The sequence below is a fragment of the Ursus arctos genome, unplaced genomic scaffold (genome assembly GCF_023065955.2).
Source record: "Ursus arctos isolate Adak ecotype North America unplaced genomic scaffold, UrsArc2.0 scaffold_8, whole genome shotgun sequence".
NCBI lineage: Eukaryota > Metazoa > Chordata > Mammalia > Carnivora > Ursidae > Ursus > Ursus arctos.
In genome coordinates this window covers 37,116,565-37,137,227 of record NW_026623100.1, presented here as the reverse complement: position 1 = coordinate 37,137,227, position 20,663 = coordinate 37,116,565, and the positions used below count along the sequence as shown (strand labels likewise).

At 36.8% G+C, this 20,663-nt stretch overlaps 1 protein-coding gene across 6 annotated transcripts in view; it reads left to right on the top strand.

The window, feature by feature from the left end:
* The window catches only part of EXOC6B (exocyst complex component 6B), a 600,511-nt gene that overhangs the window by 237,563 nt on the left and 342,285 nt on the right, over positions 1 to 20,663 (top strand). For all 6 annotated transcript variants that reach the window (XM_044392293.3, XM_057309029.1, XM_044392302.3 and 3 more), the window contains one exon: positions 15,139 to 15,315. In XM_044392293.3, the coding sequence (XP_044248228.1) occupies positions 15,139 to 15,315 (177 nt within the window). The remainder of the gene's footprint in view (positions 1 to 15,138; positions 15,316 to 20,663) is intronic.

Sequence of the window (20,663 nt, the reverse complement as noted above, 5' to 3'; positions counted from 1 at the left end):
TTTTTTTCAGCAAACTAAGATTACACAAGATCGTGCAACTTATTAGTAGCAGTTAGAACTACAAGTTATGTTTCATGATTCTTTTGTTCAGTAAGTTTTTTCTTCATTGTCACACTGCTTTGTTGTTTTGTCATAGCCATTACTTTAATTTTAACTTCCTTGGGAAGAAATCTGTCAGGAGAAGAAGTCTGACAGACAATTCCAAACTGGGCCTAATTGCATTCCTTTTCTTATGGTAGGTATTACAGAGAGAAAGCCTAACAGTATGTTTGAAAAGGATAGGATTGAAATCTTCAATATAATGTTCTTATAATTGGAAGCATTTGCCCTTTGGGATCTATTAGTAGGATATCTGGTCTCCTCCTCTTCGTCCTCCTTCTCCACCCTCCTTTCCCTCCTCCTCCTTCCTCTCTTTCAAGTATAATGATCAGAGTTTGGAAGGGATGAAGAATTGTATTAATAATGTAATAATATTTGCATTGGGTAAAGTGACTTGTTTCTGAAATTTTGGACAGATGGGAATCTCCTTTGGATTTGAGACTCTTGAGACTCTGGCTTTTATTAAGAATGTATTCCAAACTTTAAAGTTATGGTTGAAAGACAAGCCTCACCTAGTTTCCTAGAAGGAAGATAGTGGGTAAATAAAAGATCGATTTATTAGAATTTTTATTTTGCTGAAAGCGTGACTCAGTAGTGTATGTAATTATGGAATCATTCTTGCTGTTCAGGAATACACCCCGAGATGCCATTGATTTTACTTTTTGTCACTCCAGTTTCTTCATTGTATTCTTCTGTTCTTGTTTTTCTTGTGCGGCTTTTGATTTTAAGTCTTGTAAATGGAATAGAAAAAAGAAGGCATTTTTCTCTAAGCTTGTTTTATAAAGCAGAAATGGAAGGGACATTGGGGAAATAGTTTATTATCTAGTTTGGTGATTGATGTACTATGACTGTGCTATCTGGTGATACATTTATTATGTGTTTACTTTTTAGGTTCCATTTAGGTTCTGCTGACTGAGAGAAGTGATTTAAAAGCTTTGTGAGGTGTTCAGCTTGATCACAGAGTATGCGTAGTTAGTGATATATGCCTACTCTCTTTTCCCCCCTTAGTTTTAGCAGTTGTCTTCTGGGGAAAAAAATGGGTTTGGTAATAGTATAGTAACATGTTCTTATGTTCTTTGTATAACTTTATTATTTGTTACAATGAAAGCTTAGAAGTAGGATGTTAAATTGGCATCTTTGTTGATTCTATAGTTGCAGGTGAAACTATCAGTTTCACCAATAGTTTTGAAATGTTGACTGAACTAATAGTTTTGATTATAACTTTTTCTGGCTCTTTTCAGGTGGGATTGGGTGGTCCTTGGAGAAAACCTTTTTACATAGGACTTACCTTTTCTGGGAGACTAAATTAAAACATAAAATATTAAGCACCTAGAGGAGTACTACTCTGAGAGTACTACCTACCCTCGATTATTTTTCTTCCCAACTTTACCTCTACTTTGAGTATTTTGGGGTCATTTTCATCACCACCTGAAGATTGACAATGATAAAGGATGTAAAACTCAAACTAATATGTGGTAAAAAAAAATGTAGAGAATAGTTACTGCTGTTGTCAGAAATAATAAGGATTATATTGAAATTTAGGTGATTTGTGAATCAGCCTTAGAATCATACACTAATGATATTGAATGATCTCTTACTGTGCTAGATTTTAAACAAAAGCTACCATAATGCTCCTATCTTCAGGTAGCTTGCACTCATATTGTATTTTAAAACGACTAAGAAATTCTTGAAACGTGATCAACATGGTTGGCAATGTCCTTCAGGTATTGTAATATAATGTCTATAATAGTTTAAAATCTGTGAGAGCTCAGGATTAAAGGATCGACCTTATGTATTTGTCTGTCTTTTCTTAGCCCCTACCAACATTAAATAAATAAACAATATGGTCTGAAACACAAACACCACTTATGAGGGAGACTCTCCTTGATCACTCTGTATTAAAAAAGCAACCCTCCTTTTCCTTCTTTTATATTTGCTCAACTATTTGCCATTTCTGATACCATTCATTCATTCATTCATTCCTGAAGATCTGAGTTTCCATCTGGAATCGTTTCCCTTTAGCTAAAGAACTTCCTTTAGCATTTTTAATAGTGCAGATGTGCTGGTCTTAAATTCCCTTAATTTTCTTTCATCTGAAGTATTTTCCTTTTGCTTTCATTCCTGTATTAGTTTCCTAGTTTGCCATAATAAGGTGCCACAAACTGGGTGGTTTAAAAAAAAAAAAAAATTACCGGGGCGCCTCGGTGGCACAGTGGTTAAGTGTCTGCCTTCGGCTCAGGGCGTGATCCTGGTGATCTGGGATCGAGCCCCACATCAGGCTCTTCTGCTATGAGCCTGCTTCTTCCTCTCCCACTCCCCTGCTTGTGTTCCCTCTCTCGCTGGCTGTCTCTATCTCTGTCAAATAAATAAATAAAATCTTTAAAAAAAAAAATTACCATCTCAGAGTTCTGGAGGCTGGAAGTTCAAAATCTAAGTGTCACCTGGGCCATGCTTCCTCTGATACCAGTAGGGGAAAATCCTTCTTTGCCTTTTCCTAGGTTCTGATGATTTGCCAACAGTCTTGACAATCTTGGCTTACAGCTGTAGCACTTCAATCTCTGGCTCCCTTATCACCTGATACTGTTGTCTTTGTCTTCTGTCTCTGTCTTGTCCTCTTCTTATGAGGACATCAGTCATATTGGCTTAAAGGCCTACCTTGATGCAGTATGACTTTATCTTAAATACATCTGCATTGATGCTATTTTCAAACAAGGTCACATTATGAGATGCCAGGTTTTAGAACTTCAGGGTATCTTTCTAGAAGATGCAATTCATCACATAGAGTTTGGGCTGATACTTTTTTCTTTTCATTTTCTTTTCTTTTTTATTTCTTGCTGGCCCCTGTAGTTTCTGATAAGAGATTAATAGTCATTTGTGTTGTTTCTCTGCTGTATATAATGTGGAGTTTTTTCTTAAAGCTTTCTGGTTTTTCTCTTGATCTTGATTTTCAGTGTTTTGACTCTCATGTGTCTAGGACTGATTTCTTTGCATTTGTCTATGTTAGAATTCACTAGTTTTTTTAACTCTTCCTTTATGTCTTTTATCAAATGTGGGACATTTTTATCTATTATTTTTTCAAATATTTTTTTCTGCACTATTTTATTTCTCCTCTTTTTCAGGACTCTAGTTCCACGTACATTAAACCTTTCAGTATTATTTCCCCTATTCCTCTGGCTCTGTTTTTGGTGTTTGTTTGTTTAATTTTTCATTTCTCTTTTTTATTTTCTGATCGGATAATTTTTGTTGATCTGTCTTCAAGTTCACTGACTTTTTTCTTTTGTTATCTCTATTTGGCTTTTAAGCCCATTAAATGATGAACTCTTTATTTCAGATATTGTATTTTTCAGTTCTAGAATTTCCCTTTGGCTCTTTTATGTAATTTCTATTTCTTTGCTGAGATTTACTATATTTTCATTCATTGTGAGCATATTTTTCTTTACCTCCTTAAGTGTAGTTATGGTAACTGGTTTACAGATTCATCTAGTGAATGAATTGAATTAGAATGATAAAGAGAATGAAGAGGGCATAATAAATCTTTGGAAGAATGAAGTAGGAGGTGCATGTGTACCCAACATTGGAGCACCAAAATATTTTAAGAAAATACTAACAGATTGAAGGGAGAAACAGATAACAGTACAGTAATAACAGGGGGACTTTAGAACCCCACTTTCAACAATGGATAGGTCATTGAGACAGAAAGTCAATTAGGAAACACTGGACTTGCACTCTACCTTAGACCAAATAAATTTGACGAACATATACAGATTATTCCAACCAACAGTAGTAAAATCCACACTCTTCTCAAGCACACGTGGGGCATTCTCTAGCATAGATTATATGATAGGTCACAAAGCAAGCCTTAGCAAATGTAAGAAGACTAAAATCATACCACATATGTTTTCCAACCACAAAGGTATGAAACTAGAAATCAATAATGGGAGGAAAACTAGAAAATTAATACATGTGTGGAAATTAAACAACAGACTCCTGAACGAGTGGGTCAAAGAAGGAATCAAAGGGGAAATCTAAAAATGTCTTTAAAGAAACAAAAATGGAAACAGAACATACCAAAACTTATGGATGCACCAAAAGCAGTTCTAAGAGGTACGTTTATGACAGTTGTTAACATGTACATTAAAAAATATAAAGATGACAAACAACCTAACTTTATGCCTTAAGGAACTAGGAAAAAAACCCAACAAACCAACAAACTAAGCCCAAAGTTAAGAGAACGAAAGAAATAACAAAGATCAAAGCAGAAGTAAATGAAGCAGAGACGAGAAAAGCAATAGAAAATATCACTGAAACTAAGAGCTGTGTTTTTGAAAAGATGAACAAAATTGACACACCTTTAGCTAGACTAAGAAAAAAATACAGAAGAGCCAAATAAAATCAGAAATGTAAGAGGAGACATTACAACTGACACCACAGAAATATGATAATAAGAAATGAGTAATTGCAAACAAATTGGAAAACTTAAAATAAATAGGTAGATTTATAGAAACACACAACTAACCATGACTGAATCAGGAAGAAATAAAAATTGACGAGTAACAAGTAAGGAGATTGAAGCAGTAATAAAAAACCTCGCAACATAGAAAAGTCCAGGGCCAGATGACTTCACTGGTGAATTCTACCAAACATGTGAAGAAGAATTAACATCAATCCTTCTTAAACTTTTCCAAAAATTTGAAGAGGAAGGAACACTCCCTAACTCATTTTATGAGGCCAGCATTACCCAGATAAGGACAGTAGAAGAAAAGAGCACTACAGGCAAATATCTCTGAAAAATATAGATGCAAAACTGTCAACAAAATACTAGCTAACAAATTCATCAGCGCATTAAAAGTATCATACACCATGAACAAGTGTGATTCATCCCTAGGATATGGATGGTTGCAGATATTCAAATCAATAAATGTGATACATCACATTAATAGAATGAAAGGTAAAGATCATATGATCATCTCAACAGATGCAGAAAAAGCCTTTGTTAAAATAAAACATCATTTCATCATAAAACTCTCAACAAATTGGATATAGAAGAAATGTACCTCAGTATAATAAAGGCTTTATTTATTTATTTATTTATTTATTTATTTATTTATTTATTAATTATAGAGAGAGGGTGCATGAGCATGAATGGGAGGGGCAGAGGGAGAAGGAGAGAGAATCTCAAACTGACTCCGTGCTTAGCGTGGAGCCCAATGTGGGGCTTATCTCACGACCTTGAGGTCACAACTGGAGCTGAAACCAAGGGTTGGTTGCCTAACCGACTACACCACCCAAGTGTTCCAATAGAGGCTATATATGACAAACCCACAGCTAACATCGTATTTAACAGTGATGGGTTGAATACTTTTGTGCTAAAATCAGGAAGATAAGGTGCTCACTCAGTGCTCCTATTCAACATAGTACTGGAAATCCTAGCCAGAGAAATTAATCAAGAAAGATAAATAAAAGTCATCCAAATTAGAAAGCAGTAAAATTGTTTCTGTTTATAGATGATACAATCTTATATGTAGAAAATCTTTATAAACTTCACAAAAAAACTGGAAAAACTAATAAACAAATACAGTACAGGATACAGTATCAACACCCCAAAATCAGTTTCATTTCTATATACTAACCATATACTATCTGTAAAAGAAATAAAGCAGTTTTAATTACAATAGCATCAAGCATAATAGAATACTTAGGAATAAATATAACCACGGAGGTGAAGTATCTGTATACTGAAAATTACAAGACACTGATGAAAGAAATTGAAGAAGGCACAAATAATTAAAAACATTTCCCATGTTTATTGATCGGAAGTATTAATATTGTTAAAACGGCCTTAGTACCCAAAGTGATTTATAGATTCAGTGCAATTCCAATCAAAAGTCCAATGGCATTTTTCAAAGAAACAGTAAAACAACAACAACAAAAACAACAAAAAAGTGTCCTAAAATTTGTATGGAACTACAAAGGAACTTGAATAGCTAAAGCTGTCCTGAAAAAGAACAAAGCTGGAGACATTATTCACAATAGCCAAACCATGGAAACAACTTAAGTGTCCATCGGTGGATGAACGGATAAAGAAAATGTAGTGTATATATACTGTAGAATATTGGTCAGGCATAAAAAAAGAAGGGAATCCTGACTATTGTGACAACAGGGAATGGCCTGGAAGGCATTATCCTAAGTTAAGTAAGTCAGATAGAGAAAGACAAAAGCTGTATGGGATCACTTATATGTGAAATGTAAAAAGCCAATTTTATAGAAATAGAAGGTAAAAGGGTCATTTTTTAGGGCCTAGGAGGTGGGGGAAATGGCTAGCCATTGGTCAAAGGGCACAAATTTTCCAGCTGTAAGATGAGTATGTTCGGGTGATCGGATATACAGCATGGTCACTATAATTAACAATATTATATACTTGAAAGTTGTAGGTCGTGTATGTTACTACCACACACAAAAATGATAATTATGTGAGTGGATGGAGATGGTAAGTTACGTAGTGTGGTAATCATGTTGTGGTATATATGCATATCAAACAGCACGTTGTCCACCTTGAACTTATGTAATTTAAATATCAATAATATCTCAGTAAAGGTGGAAGGAAAAAAGCACTGGGAGGAGTGGTAACTAATATAGCAGAGTCTGTGCAGCCACAAGTGGAAGCATAAACAGAGGTATGCATGGAATGGAGAAAACAGTCCAGTACATAGTGATTACTCCAGAGAAACTGAGACTTTGGAGATGTGAGTTAATAGTAGGTGTGGGGGGTGGCGCCTGGGTGGCTTGGTTGAGCATTGGACTCTTGATTTTGACTCAGGTCATGATCTCGGGGTCGTGGGGTGGAGCCCCGCGTGGGGCTCCCCACTCAGCTGGGAGTCTTCTTGAGATTCTTCTGCCTCTGCCCCTCCCCCCGCTCATGTACTCGCACACTCTCTCTGCCCCTCCCAATAAATAAATAAATCTTAAAAAAATAATAGATGGTGCGGTAGAATGAGAGGTTTAAAATAGTGTGATTTGTTGAAAGTTAATATACAAAATAAAGATTATTGTAGTTAGAATATTAGAGAATTAAAAAAATTAGAGAATTTGAACTCAAAACCAAAAGCTATAATCAAAACAAAAACCTGTAATATATGTAATCATTGCATATATACTTGGCTCTGCAGTGAGCCAGAGTGCTTACATGACATAGTGATTAACACTGAGTATTGCTTTAATTTAAAATACTTTACTGGGAAGATAATTGAAGAAGTAGTAAGTTAAGGGGTCTGGATTTTTAAGTGAGCTTAGTTTTTACCATAAAGTTTAAAGGTATTATTTAGAAATATGGATGTAAAAATATTAACTCTATAAAACAGAATGGGGGGGTGGGAAAACGCATAAGGGGGTGCTACTGTTTCTCATAAAATAATTTTAGTATTATCAGATATTTAAAACCGTGAACTTACATGCATTTGGCAGACATTCAAAGTGAAATAAATTGGGGTGCCTGGGTGGCTCAGTCAGTTAAGCGTCTGTCTTTGGCTCAGGTCATGATTCCAGAGCCCAGGATCGAGCCCTGCATCAGGTTTCTTGCTCAGCCGAGAGCCTGCTTCTCTTTCTTCCCCTCACCCTGCTCGTGTTCTCTCTCTCTCGCTCTCTTTCTCTCTCTCTCTCTCTCAAATAAATAAACTCTTAAGAAAAAAGAATAGAAAAAAAAGTGAAATAAGTTAGTTGGGAAAAGAAGTTTTCTAAAAAATTGAGGTGGGGTAACTAACCATTTGAGTGAGTGGTTACGCCTCTATGTAACACTCAGGGTAAGGTTATAGAAGGATTAAACATATTGTAAAATAAATCATAGAAGTACTAACAAAATTAGAGATGGGAAATTAAATTTTTTTTACATAGCCGAATCTAATTTTATTTTATATTACAGCTTCTTCTTTTGTTGTCATGTTTAGATACCTTTACTTTCAATGAGCAGAGGGAAATTGTGCCCAGTGATGCTGTAGGGACTGGGAAATAAGCATTCATACACTTACATATGCTACTATGAAATGGCATCGTTTTCCTGCAGAGCAGTTACTCAGTGCTTATTTATTTATGTGTAGCGTTTATACTTGCATCTAGATTTCTACTTTTAGGAATTTCCCTAATAAAATAATTAAGGATACAAACAAAATTTTAGCTCTGGAGATAGTCTGGATAGCATTATTAAACAGCAAAATATTGGAAGCAATATAAATATCTTACAGTAGGCTATGTTTAAATAAACATGTGTTCTTTTAAATGCAATACAATGCAAGTATTGTTATAAATGTTTTTATTTGTAGAGAAAGATATTTGTGAAACATTTTTGAGGGAAAGCAGATTAAAAGAACTTTATTTAGCATCATTCTTTTTTTGGCCTACCAATATAAATGTGAATTGCTGATAAATAGAAAATACATATAAGCAAAAAGCGCAGTCTTTCACATGTACAGACATCTTTATATGCTGGGCTGTCATTCATCAAAATAACTGATATTACTGATTGGAGATTTGGACACATTTTTCCCTTTATCTTTTTTTCTAATTTATTTTACAATGAACTGTAATTAACATATGTTTGTGTGTCTGTGGTCTGTGCATTTGTGTGTTGACAAAGGAAAAAGTGTTTTAAAAAGAGCTGAGAATTATCCTCATTCACGAGAGCCATAGTTTTGCTATTGTGTCCTACAAAGTGCCAAACCCTACAAGTAGTACGTCTTATTGCCGTGAATTTTATGAGTGCAAAAACTGCCCCCACCCAAGGAAATACAGCTTTAAATATGAACTGGAGACTTTCGAAGGGCTAAGGATCTTAGTGATAATTTTAAAGGTAATATAGTGACCACCTTGCTCAATGAAAAAAAAAATTCCGAGGGTATCATAATCCTAGATTGCTCATCCTATTGATGGAAGTTCTTTGGGACCTGATTAAGGTACATGAAAAATGATTTGTTTATCCCTCCTTTAAAGTATCATACAAAGTACACATACGTGTATACATATCCCTATGGACACTAATATGCAATAAGAACCCTTTTATATGAGCTCGATATGTTATTTTTCCTTAATTTTGAATCACTGTCTTCTTTCATGTTGTTTTCTGTTTGTTTGAATGTGATATTGGAGCTGGTGGCCAAAGCACGCTAGCTGCCAGAGCGAGGGCTGGTAAATGTGAAGCAACTCTGTTTTGATATTGCAGCTCTTTCATACTTCCCTTGTTTGGTGAGACTCAAAGAGGCCACTTCGGAGTTTTTATTTCTTGATCTTGCCAGTTCTTTTCATGGTTATCATTTGGGCTTCAGACACACGACAGGGGGTCATCGTCCTACTTTACTGTTGTATGGGTTGTTATTTTAGCTTTGGTTTCCCTGAGGGAACCTGGGAGGTTGTATTTGAGTGGTTTATTCCAGCACATGATCTATTGGAGTAGGGGTCAGGGGGAGTGAGAAGAAAAGTTGGTAGAGTCCGTGCAATGGTCCAGTTGTAGGCAGTCTGGTTTCTTAATCCATGGGGCCTTCTGAGAAGCCATATGGAACTGATGGCAGTGGGAAGGACAGAACAGGAAGCAGTTATTTGTCAGCTCTTGTGTCAAGGGCGGTCTCACTTCTGTGCTGATCATCACGAATGCTAAGTAGTTCTTGTGGTGTCCACCGCCCCAGGGCAGGAAGCTGGAGTGTGGTGTAAGTGTGAGAGCTGGTTTTAGGTCCTACTATGTGACACTTCCCAAGGCTGCTCACAACAGGTTGCTGATAATCTAGCTGGAATAAGCTGAGACTGAGAGGATCCGAAGTGGGGCCCAAGAGGCATGCGGTACAGAGATTTCAGACTTGAAATGTGGCACAGGGGCAAAATTGAGTGGCAGTGTGTAGCGGTATCAGATGCCATTACTGATTGATTATGCGCCTAATGTGGCTAGCTCACACGCTTCTATGGTAGACAGTAAAACAAGGTTCCTGTTTCATTTTCAGAGGGAAGACAGGTAGAGCTTAAATTTTTAGTGGTTTTTTTTGACTTAGCTTTTAATTCAAGGTACTTTACAGAATATTATCTTGTTTATTAACCTTTGTGACAGCTCTGAGTTACATTTTTTTAACGTTTTTTTTTTAATATAAATAGGGATGTTATACAGAGAAGGAAAGAATTTACCCAAAGTTATAGAATTACTAAGTTGTAGAGCTCAGAGTTAAAGACTTGTCTTACTCCAGGAAGGTTCGTTTTGTTTTGTTTTGTTTTCCTGGTGTATATAGCAGTCTATAATTGAAGTTCATATAACCTATCAGGCCTCCAAACCTATAAGCCTAGATAGACCTCTCTTCAACTGGTTTCTGATTGTGAAGGTCATTTGTATGTATTTCTTTAGTCCACTAGAGGTCAGTATTGGGTTGATAAAGACCAGAGCCTTTGCTGTTTGATTCACAGAATTTTAACTGAGTCTTACTGCTAGGTGCCCTTAGAAGTTGTATTTCACAAGAAAACTTTATTTATTAGCATATGTAGACATATTAGGTTAATAGTCCAGATTAGATAATTCTTATGGGTGTTCCCCCCTCTCCTTTTTTTTTTCTGTTTTGTTCCCTCTCTTTTAGTAGATAGAACATCCAAATCATCTCCTGTATTACACCAGATCTTATTCTTACGTATATTTCTTTTGTTGTCCATTGCCTTTATATAGTAGACATTTATCTAAAATTACTGTGTATGTGTCACTGTATCTGGGTTTGGGGGATTCTAAGAATGGTTAAATGTGTTTCCTATCCTCAAAGAGAAAAGAGTTACCGGTAACACTGAAGTGCTGTACTGTCTTTTTTTTTTTTTTTTTTTTAACCTGGCTACCTGACAGGTTTACTAAACTCCTTTTCTGTCTTCCTTCAACTTATTATTTCCGTGGCTCTTCTGTTTGGAATGACCCCACCATCTCGTCATCGAGACTAGAACACTTGGGGTTATTCTTAGTCCCTTCCTCTCTTCTAGGTACTACATTGAAATCAGTAAATCCGTTGCTTCTGCCAGTTATCTGTCTGCCGCTACCTTAATTCAGGTCCTCCTCATTGCTATTTGGACTGTTACAGTGATCTGTATTGGTTGTTCTGTTTCTAGTCCTCATCTTCTCCCAGTTGACCGCTCCTCTCCTCCTGGAGAATTGGCCTGAGTTGTAAAGCTGATCCTGTTCTTCCCCTGCTTACGTTCTTTCACTGTTTCTCCCTTGCCTACCAGCGAACTTGAGACCGTTTTGTATGGCTTCTTTATCTCTTGGTAGTTCTTAATCACCTGTGCTTTTATTCAAAATGACTTATTCCTTGGGTAGGTCATGTTATTTCACACATGGTGATCTTTTCTCAGGCTGTTTCCTTCTTCTTTTACCTCTTTCCCTTTGGAAAAATCGTATTTATCTATTAAAAGCACAGTTTGCTACCCCTTCCTCTGTGAATCCTATTTGGAATCCCCTCCAAGCAGATACGATTACTTTCTCCTATGTCCTGTTCTTGCACCTGTATTTCTGTTATTCTGCTAAGTACACTGCATTTCACCCACTGATTTGCCTACCTATGCTTCCTGTCACAGTATGACCTGAGGTTCATGAGTCAGGGACTTCATCTTATTTTTTGTAGGCCCAGCATGCAGCACAATGCCTGGTGCCAGTAGACATTCAGCACATGTTTGACTGAGAGCAGGGGTACGGAGAGGGTGCACTGGGAGTTAGCACAGCGAGAGGAGGCTTCCTAAAGTAAGAAGAGTTCTAATTGGGATTCAGAGGACAGGTTGGATGCTGGCAGGGAGAGGTCATCCAGTAGAGAACTGGCGTGCTAGTTCTAGTATATTGTGTGGTAGCGTTTGACCCAAGTGGAAGATTCATGTTGGAGAGTATCGAATAAGTACATCGGAAGTTTAGGTTCAGCTGCCATAATGGTGGAGTCTAAGGGAGGTTGGGATGGAGTTGGGATTTGTACTTGCTTAAATTTTTTCTCCCAGTTACCCTCATGTTCCATTTGTGTGGTGAATAATGTGGTTGAAGAAGAGCCTGGCTGTAATATGCAGGGGAATTCTAACGAGAAGCTGATGAGTTCCATTTTAGGTTTGTTGGAAGTGAGGCGGCGGTGGAACTCACAAGCAGTAGAGGCAATGTGCTACTGGGTCTTGGGAGCGTGGACAGAGTGGGAAGAGAAGAGGGCTTGAGGAAGAAACCTTGCTTAATTTCTCTGTATTAGGAAATCAGAGAAGAATATATATGAGCGAATCTTGAGGAAGAGATCATTAAATGTGTAAAAGTTAATCACAAAGAGAACAATTAAGAAAAAGAAAACGCCTAAATGCTTTCTAAGGTCTGTCTGTCTGCTTGGTATCCTCCTGCCCCAACTCCAGCACAGGTGGCAGAGACCAGTCAGCTGCCGCTTTGGTTCAAGGCTATAAAGGTTGTCTCTGGAGGGACGGAATAAATGGTCCTGGTGAGATAGTTTAGCATGTTAGAACAGAGCTCCGAAGGGCTTTTGTTGTTGTTATTTTTCATGGACTTTAGTGTTACATTTTAATTTTAGCATATATTAACATGCATGTATGTATTTGTATCTACATTTACTCTTTCCCACTTCCTGCCAATCCCATAACGTACGGTTTGGATAGGTGGTAATTTTCATTTGCATCCATGATGGATAATATCTTAGTATTTCATTGTTCTACCTGAGGTTCAGTGTTTCCAACTTGGCCACTTCTGCTTAGCAGATCTGCCCTGACTGCTCTTTTACAGACTGAAGCCTTGATCGCTTATAGAGACCCCAAGTACTGATAGAGCCTTGGAATACAACTTGCAGTGTTTTGATTTCTGGCTATAGGGTTTGCTGCCTTTATTGGCCTATTTGGCCCAAACTGCGTTCCTTTACGTTGGTGGGAAAACCAGACACCACCTAAAAAGAACAAATCGTAGAAGATCTAAAATTACTTCCATAGGATGCTTTCAGATTTGTATCAGTTCCAGTTTAAATGACAGTACTTAAATGTGGCTCCTCTTGATTGCTTTTGATATACCAGTAGCATTTTACCAATTGTGAAGAAAAATAAATGACTTGGGATTGAATAGAAGTAAGACCACCTTATGAAAAGCTTTTGGTTTTGCTGTACTGAAAAAGGGCAAGCTTAAGAGACAAGTGATCACTCTAGTCCAGGGCTTGCTTTTTTCAATATGAAAGCTCTAGGAAGTTCTCCCTTCCTTTGTGCCTCCCTAGAGTCCTTAATCCCTTTTTGCGTGGCTTACTTGGAAGTGGAAAAGAACTTACTACTTTTGAGAGGAACAGAAGGACTGTTCCACCTAATTTAGGTTCTCAAATGTTTGGAGGATAGGTATGTTTTATGTACAAACATAAATGTTTTTGGGTACCCTCTCTTTTTCAGTTTGTTACTGAAGCCAGGTATATTTTATGTAAGTCAAACCAAAATATCAGTGAGTATTATGCATGGAAGCAAGCTTGTCCATTGATTCAAATCTCTGGAATGTAGATTCTTTTCATTTTCTTGGCAGAAACTAGCTCCCATAGTTGAAGTTTTTCTCTGTCCTATTATAATTGTCTCATTTAACCAGTGCCTGGACTAACATACTTAATATTTATCTTGAATTTCTTTTTTTTTTTAAGATTTTATTTATTTATTTGACAGAGATAGAGACAGCCAGCAAGAGAGGGAACACAGCAGGGGGAGTGGGAGAGGAAGAAGCATGCTCATAGTGGAAGAGCCCGATGTGGGGCTCGATCCCATAACGCCGGGATCACGCCCTGAGCCGAAGGCAGACGCTCAACCGCTGTGCCACCCAGGCGCCCCTATCTTGAATTTCTTAATCTCATTCAGAATATTTGGAGACTCTGATTTTCTCCAGAACTAATTTCTTCCTGTTACCAAGGAGAAATGTCATATACTGATTAAGAAATGTATATTCTGAGAGGCCATCCTTCATAAGCTTTGTGTCTTAGGATGACACTGAGTATTATTTAAAAAAACCTGGAAGTTCCATTGTGAAATATTTTGGAACATGCTGGGTTAAACCAAATTAAAGAAGTTCCCTTAAAAAGGATTTCTTTCAATTTTTTTTCTGTTAACGTGCATTGTGTACCTACAAGAAGGCTCCGTGACAACAGTGCTTCCCATGTATTTGACAACAGAACCTTTTGTGGGGGAAATATTTTGTCATGCTTTGAGGAACCATTGGTGTAGTAGGAAGATCTCTCCTCTGGCATTGAGGAGATCACATGTTGAGCTTCTCATTTACACTGACTAGCCTTCTGACCTCAAACAAATCCTTTGTCTTCTAGCCTCAGTTTTCTGAGTCGTGACTCAGGTCACCTCCAGCTCTACACTGTGTGGTTTAATACTTACGTTGTTGACTCCGCATAGTCACACTTCCCACCTCTTTGTATGGATTGAAACCACACCATCTGAACCTGTTTTGTAAAGCTGAGGGGATTACGTTTCCTTTTTATAAAGTTCAGAAGAGGAAACCCTTTAAAACTCTGTTTTCCACAGATTAAGGTCATGCAATCCTGAAGGATCAGTTAGTTCAAATTACTCTATTAAGATGTTTCATTCTCCTGATTACATTCTGTTGGTCTCTTATAACCACAGAACTGTTCTTAGAGTCTGCTAAGCTGAAAAGCTCTTGTCGCTCTTCCCCCAGCCGCAATGATCCCAGCATGGCATGTATCTCTTAGGAGATGCATATTTAGTCATTTGCACTAATCTCTTGGCTACTTAGGTAGGTTTCATTTTTGTGGTGATGTAGTGGGTATATTTGGAAAGTTTTCTGGTAATATTGACTGATTATCTTTTTTTTCTGGGAAAATCAAGATGGATAACTTCAGGGTTGAAATGCATATATTAATGTGTTTGGTTTTATTTCTGGGGCTAAAACTATGTCTTAGGGCATTTTATTGTATTTTCTTTAAGATATCGACTTGTTCAAATTAGAAGTTCTTCGAATGCTGAATTAAGTTGTTTCTTTTCTTTCTTTCTTCTTCTTTTTAAATGTGTGTATATGTGCTTCTATCCTAGGCTCAACAACAAAGAAACCTGGATAACATCGTCTTGCAACAACCCAGAATTGGTAGCAAGAGAAAATCTAAAAAAGATGCATACACAATTTTTGATACAGAGATAGAAAGCACTAGCCCCAAGTCTGAACAGGATTCAGGAATTCTGGATGTTGAAGATGAGGAAGACGATGAAGAGGTAACCAACATTTGACCTGGGGAAATGAGACTAATGTTAGGTTTAAATGTAGTATCTTTGAAATGTGCTGAAGAGTTTATCCATGGAATATAGCTTGTGTGATATTCTGGATATTAAATATCATTTTAAATACAAATGGGCCTCGATATAAGGAAACTGAAGATACACCATAATATCTTAGATTCTAATTATTTAGATTCTGAATATACTCATCCATTTTTTTTAAAGTTTCAAGATTTTTTATTATATACTGACTGGGTACTACATTAAGGAAAGAGTAGAGTTTACCTGACCTAGAGAAAAATCTAGGTGACCTCCTCTGAACTGGAACATCGTTATTTGAGATAAATGATGTTACTTTAAACAGTGGGGTGCAAATAAAGGGTCTTAGATTGAAAATATAAAAAGGCTCCAGAAAGTTGAGAGTGTATTTCTGGAAGAAATAAATATATGAGTGATTATAGAGAATCGGGGAATTTTGGGACATCCATAACCTCGTACATTAGTTCTGTCACTTTCAAGTAAAGAATAAGATTACATTGCTTGACTAGGACATATATTTATATCCTGATTTGTTGTTGAAAGTATATTTAATGTGTTTTTAAAAATAAAACTAGTGTGACACTTGAGATTTCTTGTTAAAATGTTTTTCTAAATACTTATTTGGATAAACTGGATCAGTTTCTTTGGGAATGTAGTGGTTAGGAGCGTGAACTTGGGAGTCATACAGATTGCATTCAGATCCTGGCTTGGCCATTTTGTTCTTTTTTTTTTTTTTTTAAATTATCATTAATACTCGTATCATTTACTCTTTAAATGTCCACTGACCTGTGTGAGGAACCATTTATGCTTGTGCTGTGTCACCTTTTGCCTTTAAGTGTTTGGCTCCTTTTCATTGTTTTGTTTCTCCAGATAAAATAGGGCTCACTGTCTTCCCCATCTTGTTCTTTGTTCTGTCCTACTGCCCTTCTTATTCTTTACTCCCCTCCCGCCCAAAAACTATACCCCCAAACTTGTCACTGCCTAACTTGGGAATCTTAGGTAGTTGTTTGATCTGTTTGGATTTTAGTCTTCATCAGTCAAGTAGTCTCTACCCCATAGGTTGCACAAGTGCCTGTTCCGTAGAAGGTGGCCAGCAAGTGTTAGTTTCTGTTCTGTTGTTACTCTTTTTTGTCGACTTCTGTTACGTATCACTACCATCATATTCTTCACCAGGATGTTTACTGCATAAATGAGGTACATTTAACGGTTAATCTATGAAAGTTTCATCAAAATCCCTATTGTATCTGAATAAGAAATGGAGCTAAGACAAGAACCGGGCATTTGCCTGATATCTATAGAAATAGAAAGAGGTGGAGAAGACTTGATCCTTCTGAGTGTTTTCTAGCATTCTCTCTTCTTGCCTGGAATGACTGGTATGGTAGGATGTGGATCCCTCCTGGAGGCCTGACTGTCAGGTATTAGGCCCATCACTGATGACAACTTATGTTGTTATTAGTACTACAATCAAGCGTCAGAATCAGGAAAGACCAGTTAACGCCTTTTATTTACATTTTGGGCGCCTGTCAAGGAAATTAAATTCTGTTAGGTGCTGTGATCTAAGGACACGGAAGTTAGACATAGTCTATGCCCTGGATAATACACACCCCAAAGAGATGGCTAGGTGATAAGATGAAAGAATGAAATACATACATTGTTGTCATATATAGTAGAACCTTATGGAAACAAGCCTTTCTTGATCATAAACTCACTGAAGATCCTGGGCAAATCCTTTTTAATTTTTGTGCTATATTTCCTCTTTGTTTTGTCTTCTGAGGCCCAGAGAAGATAAAGAAAGTGGGACTAGTGAAATGTGTTGGGTTCCTCATAAACAAAGTATTATAAGAATGGACTTGGAAGTGAGCATTTTAAAATGGTCATATATCCCAAATCAAACAGAATCCTGTTAGAGATTTGCTGATTGAGCTCTTCCAACAAGAATTCAGCACTTCACTGTCATCTAATGGCATCCTATCTTAAAAAAATCCTACCTTCTATTTATTTACTTCTCAGCTTGAATCTTCTTCAAGTGCACATTCTTAATCTCAAACCTCATGTAGAGAATTATTTATTTAGATGTCTCCAAACTGGTTTCTTGGCATAGTTCTTGCATGGTGTGAATAAATTCTTCAGATAAGGTCTTTCGTGACCCACTGTGACGTTCTGACCTTCATTCTTGTCATTCTTCAACAGACCTCATTGAGAGCAGCGTAAATAGTTTTTGAAATATTTTGACTTCTAAACTGTGGCGCAGAATCCTGTAGGGCAGTGATTCTTAGTCTATTTGGGGTCATATATTCCTTTGAGAGTTTGAAAAAGAATATATGGAGTCTTTTCCCAGTAAAATATGCATATATTCACTCACAAAAAGTTCTGCATGAAATTTCAGGGAATTCCTGAAACTCATGTTGCCCTTAAGAGCCACGTTAAGAACCCAAGTTGTAGGTTAAGTGGTTCTGAAATTTTAATGTGCATAGGAATCACCTTTGAATCATAAAAAAATGCAGATTCGGATTCTGCAGGTTGGGCATGAAATCTGAGAATCTACATTTTTCACAGGCTTCCAGGTGAGGGTGGTGCTTCCTTCACAGAGCATGCTTGGAGTTGCAAGGCTATAGAGGACCTCAAGGAAGCATTTTTAGTGCATAAGGAAGACAAAACCTTGAATGTTTGGGTCTCTTATTGATTTTTCATTAATATGTCTTAAAATTTTTCCAACAATGAATGCAGTACTTGAAGAGAAAGTTACATTTTTGCTTTCTAAAATCTGTTGCTTATAATAGAGTACCAGCATTATTTTTTATGAAATTTTATGATTCTGATTTAATATACTTAAGTTTAGATATTTTCTTATTCACTGAAGTGCTTCCTGTGCTTTTGATGAAAGTGATATTTCGTACATTCTTTGAGTCAAGTGCCATGTGTAGGCTCTTAACTATGTCTTCAGCATGATGGTACTTAATGGGAGACCCCAGAATGAGATGGGGAAGAAAACCCAAACACCTAAAAAATGGCTAAAAAATGGAAGCAGGGATTTAATATGTTGTTGAACTGAAATAAATTTGTGCCACACATAGAAAAACTAGATAGGCTGGGATTTGAAGATGAAGTCATCTTGGATGAAAAAACCAGCTCACGTGGAGAACCAACTGACAGAGTCAGTCTTTTGATTGCTGGGAAGTGTTGTAGGAGAAATATTCTTCTGTAAAATTCTCACTCTGTTTGTACTTTATTTTTGTCTAAGCTAATGAAGGGGTCACCTTAATTAAAGTAAGGTGTTTTGTTTTTACTGGTCAAATATTAAAGTTAAACTATATAAACTGCTGACATTTGAGCATTTTTGACTAACAACTTAATTCAGTTGATTTTTAGTGGAAATACGTATGATTTGGGGAGTTTATTCTTAATCTGTATATCATCCTGTGGAATATGCAGATGTTATTGCTCTTCTCTAAATATCTAGATAGGACTTCAGAATTTTGTTTTAGAAGTGGTGAACTTTTTAGATTGAGAATGTACTTGTGTTAGATACATCAGGACTATCTTTTTCTTTTAAAGATTTATTCATGTATTTTAGACAGAGAGAGTGCGCATGCATGAGAGTTTGAGTGGGGGAGGGGCAGAAGGAAAGAGAGGATCTCAAGCAGATTCCCGCTGAGCGCGGAGCCCAACACGTGGCTTGATCTCACCACCGTGAGATCATGACCTGAGCTGAAATCATGAGTTGGCTGCTTAACCAACAAGCTGCCCAGGTGCCCCAGGTGTATCATTTTTTGAGATATTTGAATATAAAATACAAAGGACACTTTAGGTGATATATTATTTGTGAGAAGGGGGACAGTAATGCCTTCTGAGGGCAGAGTTGTAAGGATTGACTGAAGTAGTGTGTAAGTGCTGTCATCATAGTGCTTGGCACATACAATACTATCAGTATATACTATTACGGGATTATGACTGTCTTTGGGGAATAAAGGTGAAATACAAGTTGATACAGTTTTTGATAACATATTTGCATGGACTCATGGAACATTATCTACTGTAAACAAACTGCTTAAAAAAACAGTGTTGGGTAAGAAATAGTTTGAAGAAGCAGGGCCTTTGATTTCTTTTTTTGTTTCTCGATTACTTCAGAGCTTCTGCATTATTAGAACACTTCCTTGGTACCATACTTCTGGCACATCTCTTATTCTAGTTTGTGTCTCTTAATTGTTTATACTGTGAAAGAGCAGTAGTCACTGTTTTAGCCATACAACTCTTTATATAGTGTGAGTCAAATAAATGTTGACCAAATGATCCATGTCAGGTTTAGCTCTCAAGATTTTGGTATCCTTTTTGAAGTATGGAGTTAACAGGATGGAATTGCTAATATAAATACAAGTATGATATAATATATAATGCCTTCTGAGATGTCTTTATGATTGTGGTACTGTACTAATTTTGATAACAAGATTATTTGTTTGCCAGGAATGCTATAACAAAATATTATAGGTTGCCTGGCTTAAGCAACAGAAACATATTTTCTCACAGTTTTGGAGACTGGAAGTCCCAAGATCAAGGTCCCGTCAGGGTTGATTTCCTCCTTAGGAGTCTTTCCTTGGCTTGCAGATGACTGCCTTCTTACTGTGTCCTCACACAGCTTTTTCTCTGTGATTGTATGCCCCTGGTGTGTCTTCCTTTTTTTATAAGGACACCAATCCTATTTTTGCAGAGCTCTACCCTTATGACTTCATTTAACCTTAATTACCTCCTGAAAGGCCTTATTTCCAAACACAGTCACATTGGGGGTTAGGCCTTCAACATATGAACTTTGGGGGAGACGTAATTCAGTCCATAACACAGGGTGATTGGAAAGAACACAAGATTTGTATTTACAAAGTACAAGTGTTATTGTGTTATTGGAGCAAGTCATGTAATTTCTCTGAGCATCTCTTTCCTCACCTATAAAATAGTGACAATAATTAATTAATACTAAATTGCTTGTGACAAATTGTGGTTATTATGATGTTTGACCCAAATTTCACATTGCTTATTGCAACACTTTCAAATGACAGCAAGGTAACAAAATGAGGGTAATTTCTCAGTAAGTTAAAGTGAAATAAAGGATGCCATTAGTACTTTAGAGTTAGAATCAGAGGTTGCATATTGGCAGCCCGTGGGCCGGAAATAGCTTGCAAAATGGCTGTTGGCTTGCATAGTGCTTAGAAGTTTTTTTAATTATTTGCCAACTTTTAAGTAGTTGAATTCACATAAAAATCTGTATTTCCAACTTAGGCTTCTTCTAAGAATGGTAGTAATAGAATCACCTCGAG